At 42.7% G+C, this 9,955-nt stretch overlaps 1 protein-coding gene across 1 annotated transcript in view; it reads left to right on the top strand.

Annotated features, from left to right (window-relative positions):
• scarf2 (scavenger receptor class F, member 2) overlaps window positions 1–9,691 on the top strand; it is a gene marked incomplete at both ends in the record, with an annotated part of 26,878 nt that extends 17,187 nt beyond the window's left edge. The window contains 2 exons of the mRNA XM_080738913.1: window positions 4,224–4,379; window positions 8,457–9,691. Coding sequence (XP_080595039.1) covers window positions 4,224–4,379; window positions 8,457–9,691 — 1,391 coding nt within the window. The remainder of the gene's footprint in view (window positions 1–4,223; window positions 4,380–8,456) is intronic.
• Window positions 9,692–9,955: the final 264 nt, after the last annotated feature.

Raw genomic sequence — 9,955 nt, 5'->3', positions numbered from 1 at the left:
GCCAGCATATCGAAACTCTCAATGCGTACATCGTTTATTGCTCATTTTACACCGGTTGCAGCTGTGTTGATATTATCAACTCTTAACGGCCTACACAGGCAGAGCCCTCCTCCCTTCAGCCCAAAGTCGCCATGCAGTGTTCCAGTGTTTAGATGAACTTGTGTTGATACGTAGTTGATCTCTTGTGAGTGAGCTTGCAGCTTTGTCAAAACGCACAAATGATTGACCGCTGACATGCAAGTGAAAAAGATATTTGGTCGACTTACCTGATGGCCCAGTATATATATATCATTTTAACACAGGGATGCTGACAGAACCCTCGCTAAAAGTCCCAGGACAAAAATCCACTCGTCTAATTGTCTTAGGAATGCGACAACAGCAACAACAATATCAATGAATTCAAGTGTCCATGGGGGGAGTAATCGAGTGTTAAAATGTTTAATTTACTGCTTTCTATCATTTTAGCGATTTTAACTATTTTGATTTCAGTGGGTGGGGGCATGCGTAGTTGCGTACAAGTGGTATATGTATTTTTAGACACAATAAGCCCATTCCCAAGATGTACCACAATCTTTCATGGGCAGATGTGCCCTTTTGCGGGCTAGTAGTAGTGTTACTGTAAATAGTAATAAAGAAATTGTGTCAAAAAAAATACATATTTAGCCACTTGTACGCATGCCCCACCCACTGAAATCAAAATCGCAAAAAATAACAAAAACAATAGAAAGCAGTAAATGAAAACATTTTAACATTAATGTCCCCCCACTTCTGTTTTGTCTTTGCAGTTGCGTAAATAAGTCCTACTGTAAATCAGATTAGTCAAACCCGCCTTGTCTAGCTTGCTGCTTATTAAAAATCGTAATAAATGTTTCAGACAATATGTTAGTTAACAGAAATGACAAACAGATGACACCTTCCCTGTGAAGAACTTACAGACTCTGTAGCATGCAAAGATTCTGTAATAGTTGTCTTGTTTGAGAGAATAGGGATGCCATGGTTAATGTGGTTATGGTCTTAAGGAATGCATAGAATTCTAAATGCGTAATTTGTCTTGGCATGTCCCTTCTCAGACCCATCTCCATGGTCAAGATGTAATTAAAGTGTCCACAAGAACTCCCATCATACTGTATCAATGTTTCTTCAACATCAAAGAAGTGTATTTATTTCTGTCAATATGCTAGCTATAGTCGGCTAAGCCAGATTGATACTTAGTCACACAGCAACTACGGTACAGCTAACAATGCAATTGTTAGCTTGAAAATGTCTGCTGCTAAGCACAGAGCTGTGATAGAACGCCAATATAACATGTATGGACTGGAGTTATTTATATTATAAAACACCAAATATGGCAACCAGAAAACCATAGACTTATCTTTAAAAAATATATTTAAGAATAATCTCTACAAGAAACTAAAAGCGCGACGGATCAATTGAACATACACTATTTTCTGCAAGGGTCATGTGACATAAATTAGGTTAGGCATTCGACGTTAGATCTGTATTGAATTGTTGTTTGAGAACATGATGCTGAGGGCGATAAAAGATAAACAGACGGCGATGTGGAATTTGGGAGGTTAAGAATTTTACAGTTTTGTCTCAATTTGTATGATGAGGGCAATATTTCAGCAATTTGTGCTTCTGTTTTATTTTTATTATATATATACGTATATATATTTACATTGTGGCTCTGTAAGAGATAGCCGTTCGTGTCCGGAGCTAATATCACAAACTGTTGGAATGATCAACGCTAATCTTTGTTGCGCATGCTGCTTGCTGCTTCTACTGTACGTCCTCCACTAATCCATTTTCTCACATTTATTAGCTTTAATTGGGAAACCAAGTTTCTTAGGAAACCTTCGCCAAATGTGGAGTCATAGATAGAGTGCTGGCTGATGACATGCGATAAAATGTGGTGTATATACATGTCATTACACACTTGTACAGCTGTTAATCCCTTCATTTATGGGCTAACCGAGTGACCGCAGGGAACAAGGTCACTTGTTCGCTCGGCCAGAATGTAAGCAAATCTGTGGGATTTGAATAACACAGTGATTCAAAGTGAAGATAACTCTGGATGTCACACAAGAAATGCAAGATAAATACAGCTGGATGTTTAATGGTGCTTTTATAAGTCGCCATGATTAATTTCGAATGAAATGTGAGTACATGGGAAACGGTATCTACAAAACAAATCTCTTATCAGTTCCTTTACCACTTAATAATGTACTTCGTTGTACCATGAATAACGAGAAGTGCAGATCTACAAGCTCACAAGCGTGAGAATATTTTTTTAGACTTGTTTTATAAAAATGTTCTACCATTATATTTTATAATGGCAGTCAATCGGGCAAACATGGCAGTCAATCGGGCTGTGACCTATTTGTGATACATCACAGATAGGTCATAGACAACTGACATCATAGATGACGATGTCAAAACAGGCTGGTCACATGTCTGAGATACACTTTATTGGAGCTATAAGTCTGAGATCTACAACACTATTTCTATGTGGATGCAGAACATTTTTATTAACTGCTGCCCTGTCCTGAAAACTGAACAGTGAGGAATTGAACCTGCATGCCTGGCGTGCAGGTTCGTGCTACATAGTCAGGGCAGGGCAGGGACGTGCAGAGAATGTTAGAGAGGCAGGGGCTGAAATTTCTAAAGGGGCCCTTTGGTGAAAAATAGCAGACCTCCAAGCTTGTAAGCTTGGAGGTCGGCTATTTTCTGTGCTTGATACACTGAACTAAGCATTTAATCAAGTGATTACTGGAGATGTGGCGTACGGCATGGATTTCCACACAAAGAGGGCAACTCTTTCAACATAAGAGGCTGCATTCAAGTTCAGGAGAGTTTGGACAATGCAATTCTCTTGAATGCTGCCTTCGGGTATGGCATGGAAAGAGGGCATTCGCACGTCTTTCACCACAGTGAAAACTGCATTCATGGTCTGGGGAGGACACTTTCTTATTACAGACGGGTAAAAGGGGCAGGGGCTCAAGCCCCCTTTTATATCTATGTGTGCACGGTCAGGGGATTCCTTCTGTCTGTACACTAAACAAAGGGACGGGGCCGTGTGTCATCATCAGGGAGATAAACACACACACACACACATCTGATGTGGTCCTGTAGAGTTTACACCCAGTTCCGCTCTGTCCAAAACCGTGCTGTGTGTGCCAGGTGGGTCAGTGGACCACAAGCATCCCCCTATAAACCACTGACCAGCTGTCCCAAGACTGAGGGGTCAGCACAACTTTGAACGTTTCTAAATAAAAGGGGGAAGGAAATGAGGAGCGGAGATGGAGGGAGGAAGGGGGCTTTGAATGATTCAGACGACCTATTACACAGTAAAATCATTTGTGTTAGTGTAACCACTAACGCCCTACTGTAGTATGTCATACTACATTCACTATTTTTGAATGGTTTATTCCTGAATGTGTGTCTTCATCCAGTTCATTGTGTCCAAAACAGCGATTTTGAAGCCTTTTAGAGCTGTGTTTATAAGCAACATTGATCCCATAACCCAGAGTGACAAGCACAATGTAATAGGCCATTTATACTTTTAGCATATAATTTTGCTACTTCAAGCATGGGGCAGACTCTGCTACATTTAAGCTAAAATGCGAAATGTTTAAAAATAGCATGTGTGCCTGCGTGTGTGTGTGTGTAAGAGAGAGAGAGAGAGAGAGAGAGAGAGAGAGAGAGAGAGAGAGAAAATCCTAAGCTGCACAAAGTTGAAGGAAACAGGAGAAAAAACAAACCAAATGAAAACCTCAATTGGAGTGATTATGCGGTACTGTCTTTGCATGCTCAGCTAATAAATGAACCTCTACAACATTTGATCAAATACTGAATATAATTAATGCAAAGCAATTTACACTCTCTTCTTATGCCAACACGTAATCCATGGTGGACCACCAGGGGTCCAAATGGATCCTTATGGGTCTGTAACTCTGAGTATACAAATGGAACCACACATAGACCCCAACGAGTCCATTTGGTTCCATTTTGTTCACTGTTAGAGCCAAATTTACACAGATGATTTTACAGTGTAGATCGGGATCCAAGAGACAATGGCATCAAATGGGGGTCCGTGGCCTAATGAATATCAAACTGGGGGGTCCTTGATACGAATGAGTTTGAGAATCACTGGTGTAATACTACTGTGGCTGAACTGTTGGCTTCTCCTTGTGTTTTCTCTCTCTCCTTGCCGCCCTCCCCAGTAGCCCACCACGATCCAGAGAATACCTTCAACTGCAGCTTCATCGAGCCCCCGTCCGCGGCCGAGCAGCCCTCCCCCTCATCCTGGTCGTCCCAGGAGTCATTCTCCTCCTTCGAGAGCGGTGACGACGGGCCCGTTTACTGCGTGCCCCATGAAGGTGACTCCCCAGAGCCGTGGACTAACACAGTGGTTCTCAACCTTTTCAGGCCGCGACCCCCAAAATAATCATATTTGAACTGAACCCCGATGAGCACTCAGAGTTGAGGCATTACATTTTGTATAACACAGTTCTATTGTGAAAATAGCAGATCTACATGCTCACAACGGCTCGTGTTGCGAGGCGTTGTGAGCATGTAGATCAGCTATTTTCACAATTTCTGCCTCTAATATTTGACAATTTGGCCAAAATGTTTAATTAGTCATTTTAGAGGTATTTTAAAGTCCTTAAATTGTCACCTTAGAAATATTTCCCTATACACTTAAACTTTATGATGGTTTGTTTACTGTTGAGTGGGGAAACAATGTTGCACATTAAGTTAATCATCTGGGGACCCCCCCAAATAATTTGGGGACCCCCCTGGGGGTCCCGACCCACAGGTTGAGAATACTGAACTAACCGTGCAGTTTGGTCTGGAATGGGCCCACATGAACATGCATTTTGCCTCGCATGCGCGTCCTTGCAGATCGACAGTGATGTAAAGTAACTTAAGTAGATTTACTCAAGTACTGTTCTTAAGTACAATTTGGAGATTTTATTTTATTTTATTGGAGTATTTCCAATTTTCAATTATTATACTTTTACTCCATTACAATTATTTGATAACTTTAGTTACTAGTTACTTTGTAGATTTTGATGACTATTACAAAACCTACATCACCCATTCCAGCCCTATATACATTTCGGCCAATCTAGCGACTATTGATTGTTTTCTTAGAGATTCTTTTATCCATTACCTTTGGTTTAATCAAATAATCTTGAAGCACTTCTTTTTAATTCATCAACAAATTGATTGACTTGAGCCCTGTTATATTTCATCGTACAATAGTGGTGCAAAAACAGACAATCTAGAAGTCACATCTTCATTTAATTGGTCCTCACCAGTGGTGTAAAGTAACTAAGTACATTTACTTCAGTACTATACAATTTTGAGGCATTTGTACTTTACTTGAGTATTTCCAATTTCCAATACTTTTACTTCTACTCCACTACATCTCGTATTCAAATATTGTACTTTTACTCCACTACATTAATTTGAAAACATTAGTTACTAGCTACTTTTCAGATACTAGAAGCTGGGCCGCCCTCCGGGCGGCCCAGCGTCTAGTCGGCGACCTGGCCAACTCGGAACAATGTAAATAGGGAATGAATGCCCCGCCCTTTAATGCAAACCCCATTATACCTGTTTTCATAGGATCCGTTTTGACCATCTGTCTGCCTGTGTCCATTTATGCCCATATATGGAGATATCTGTATCTGTCTGTCTGTCTGTCGGCGTCCATTTTATGTCCATATGTGGAGATCACTGCAGTTATAGTTCTGGGGACATTTTATGCCCATATATGGAGATATCTGTCTATCTGCGTCCATTTTATGCCCATATATGGAGTATCTGTCTGTGCCTCCAACTGTGTTGCAGACACAGTGCCGGTTCCCCCTTTAATGCAAACCTCATTATACCTGTTGTCATAGGACCCGTTTTGAACATCTGTTTGCCTGTGTCCATTTATGCCCATATATGGAGATATCTGTATCTGTCTGTCTGCGTCATTTTATGCCCATATATGGAGATCTTTGACCATCTGTTTGCCTCTGTCCATTTATGTCCATATATGGAGATATCTGTATCTGTCTGTCTGCAATTCATTTTATGCCCATATATGGAGAACGCGCGTGCCCGTGGGATGAAAAGATTCGGAATCTCCTTATGCGGGGTTGATTGTTGACATCAGGCTGTTCAGGAGGAAATCGGCGAAAGCTCTGACTCATTGTGACATCACTTCATAAAAGGCTCTGACATCACGTACGCCACATGAGTCAACAAAAAATCTCTGTGAGTGTGTATGTATGTATGTAATCCGCGTATCTCGAGAACCGTTCGTCCCACGGGCACGCGCGTTCTCCATATATGGGCATAAAATGAATGCCCCCATATATGGGCATAAAATGGATTGCAGACAGACAGATACAGATATCTCCATATATGGACATAAATGGACAGAGGCAAACAGATGGTCAAAGATCTCCATATATGGGCATAAAATGGACGCAGACAGACAGATACAGATATCTCCATATATGGGCATAAATGGACACAGGCAAACAGATGTTCAAAACGGGTCCTATGACAACAGGTGTGAGGTTTGCATTAAAGGGGGAACCGGCACTGTGTCTGCAACACAGTTGGAGGCACAGACAGATACTCCATATATGGGCATAAAATGGACGCAGATAGACAGATATCTCCATATCTGGGCATAAAATGGACCCAGAACTATAACTGCAGTGATCTCCATATATGGACATAAAATGGACGCCGACAGACAGACAGACAGATACAGATATCTCCATATATGGGCATAAATGGACACAGGCAGACAGATGGTCAAAACGGGTCCTAAAGGGCGGGGCATTCATTCCCTATTTACATTGTTCCGAGTTGGCCAGGTCGGGCGGCCCAGCTTCTAGTATTATAAAACATACATAAACCACTTTAGCCCTATTTTATATCAAATGCTATTTTCAAACATTTTTTTACTTTTACTTTTGGTACTTTTAGTACATTTTTATACCAATACTTTTGTACTTTTACCCAAGTACATTTTGAATTCCAGACTTTTACTTGTAACAGAGTAATTCTATATTGCAGTATTGATACTTTTACTTAAGTAAAACATTTGAGTACCTTTTCCACCAATGGTCCTCACTAATGTACATGACAAAATAGCAAAAAAAAAAATCTACTCAGTCTGTGTCTCATAGGAGGGCTGTGGGCAGTCCAGAAACCCGTCTGCCAGTGACATCATCGTTTGGCAGTTTCTTTAAAAAACAACAACAATGGCTTCCATTATAACATTGTAACTTAAATATAAAGCCCACATTTTCAATTAGCTTGGATTCCCCATCGATGATGTCACAGGCAGACGGGTCCTAGGAGACACAGACCGAGTAGAAAAAGAAAAGTGTGCTATTTTATCGTGAACATTAGCGAAGACCAATTTTATGCTGACAGGTTGAAAAGTCGTCCTTTAAGTGTATATATAGAGCTTAAGCGGTTAATCAATGAAATCGATGAACTGTAGCACCCCTAGATGTGTCTGTAATAGACGTGCAGTACCCCGGTGCAGCCATGCAGTGAGTCACTCACCTCTGTAGATCTCATTAAGGAGATAGTGGGCTACTTATCGTATGCCATCTTGCCTCAGCTACTTACTGGCCTCTGGATGCAGCAGGCAGCACAAACAGGAAATGGAAAGGTCAAAGTCAGCATATGGCGCTAGTTCAAAGTGAATGACTCACTCCTTCTGTTGTGTGTGTGTGTGGACATTCTGTGGAAACCACCCTCCAAGTTTTTCTTTTTTAAGCACATATTTATTTTAGATTGCTAGTGCAGTTGAAATGATTTGGGCCAGAGGAATGCCATTTAAACCCCCGTTGGGGAACTAGATTCGGGAACAAAAACAAACACAGCAAACGTCACAAAACATAAATATTAGGGGTGCAAGGTAATCAAACTCATTGATTGAATAAAATGTAATACAGTAATCGATTCATAATTGATGACTATTTTGGGCATGTCGTCGGCCAAAAGCTTAATTAATTTGTTTTTGTAAGAAATATTTGTGCGACGAAGTATAATATAATGCTTAAAGGACCACTTCAACATTTCATATTATTGGTCATCACTGATTCTCCTTGTAAGATGCCACCATTTAGCCGGATTCTGAACTGTCCATATTATAGTCCACCAATGTGTGTAGATGGAAATAGTGGCATCTTATTATGAGCATTATCAATTTGTTGATATATGAAACAAACTTTGAGCGCTTTGTGCCAAGATGTAAGCCACGCTTCGCGTCCCAGTCAAATATAAAATATTTATCTAATTTGTGTGGTTGCTATAGGTTAAAACCAGTGTTTTGTAAACTTTCTGTGTAATGTTATCCAATTTTTTGTTCCATTTTTGCACTGAACTGGATGAATAATATCCTTGAATAAATCTGTCATTTTCCACAGAATCTGTGACCGAGAGCAAGGAGAAGAGCAGCCCCACTCCTGCTGCAGAGAAGCCAGTAGCGCCCGCTAGTGAGGAGGATGCAGGTGAGTACACCTCTCTGAAAGACACCAGCACCACGAAACCAGAGGGGAGTGAGCAGCCCTTGCTCAAGTCCTCCGACAGCGAGGGCTCCACCAGTGGCTCAGAGTCTGCAATCGGGGCCCTCTATGCACGGATAGCCCGCTTGTCCAAGCAGTCCAAGGAGGAAGAGGGCGGTGGCAGGGATGGGACTGGGACTCCCACCCCGGAGGCCAAGCGTAACGGCAAGCCACCTCCTTCCCCAGGAAAGACCAAACCACGCCCGCCAGACCCGTCCACCAAGCCCAAGGTGTCATGGATCCATGGCAATGCTACAGGGTCTCCCCAGCCGGAGCAGCAGGGGGCCACGAAGCCGCTTGCAGTGCCTAAAGAGAAGAAGAGGAGCTCCAGTGATGGCTCGGCCAGGAGCGAGGAACGGCAAAAAATGAAGGAGCAAGCCAAGGAAAGGCAGAAGAATCAGGAGGAGAAAGGAGCTGAGACCAATGGCTCTCCCAACAAACACAAGCCTCAGCGGGGTAGCAAGTCTGGGGAGGGGGAACACGGCAGCCACAGCCACATAGACCACATCAACGGCGTGGTCCAGAATGCCCTCAAGAAGATTAGCATCTTCCATAGCCACTCGCCCGAGAAGAAGGACATTGATAGTCCCAAAGAGACCCCCAAGGAGCCTCCCAAGAGCCCCAAAGTTCACCACCCTCACATGAACTCGGAGGCTGCCACACTTCTGGCCGCTCAACTCAAAGAGAAGACCCAAAGCATCAACAGGAACGAGGGGAATGGCCTGATGAAGACGAATGGTCTGTCCACGCCGAAGGCAAACCGGGAGAAGCCTACTCCTCCACAGAAAGCAAAGAGGACCCCCTCCACCGGTCTAGGCCAGCAGGGTGCCACCAAGCCCCTGCTCCCCACCAGCAGCAGCCTCCAGAAGATGGTGGCACCTGTCACTAGTGACCCAGGGGCCCCCGAAGCTAAGAGCCCGGAGAAGCAGGACTTGAACGGCTCAAAGGCAGCGGACCCTACGGTGGACGCCACACCAAAGAAGACACCCATAAAAAAGCCACCCAGGAAGAAAGGCAAGGAGGGGACATTGGATACGTCAGAGACTAAGACGCCCCAGCCAAAGACAGCCATTATGCCACCGCAGATAGTGAAATAGGACATTTTAAAGACAAACAGCCTGGGTTTCCAATGGATTCTGAGGACTACGGTGACTTTTTGGAGGGTGGAATGTGAGGTTTTTTTCGACTAAGGAACTATGTCTTTTTTGTTCTCTTCCTGAGAGCATACTATGGCTCGTGGACCAGTAGAAAATAACTAAGACTTTTGAACTGCGACTTCAGTTTTATCGGTGAGTTATATCATAATGACCTCTATGCTACTTAGTATTAATTTTCATACATTCTCTTTTGTATAACAATCA

The sequence above is a fragment of the Nannobrachium achirus genome (assembly GCF_963921795.1).
Source record: "Nannobrachium achirus genome assembly, chromosome: 12".
In the NCBI taxonomy this organism is placed as follows: Eukaryota; Metazoa; Chordata; class Actinopteri; order Myctophiformes; family Myctophidae; genus Nannobrachium; species Nannobrachium achirus.
The sequence above is the reverse complement of the archived record's forward strand: the minus strand, read 5'-3'. Positions and strand labels throughout refer to the sequence as shown.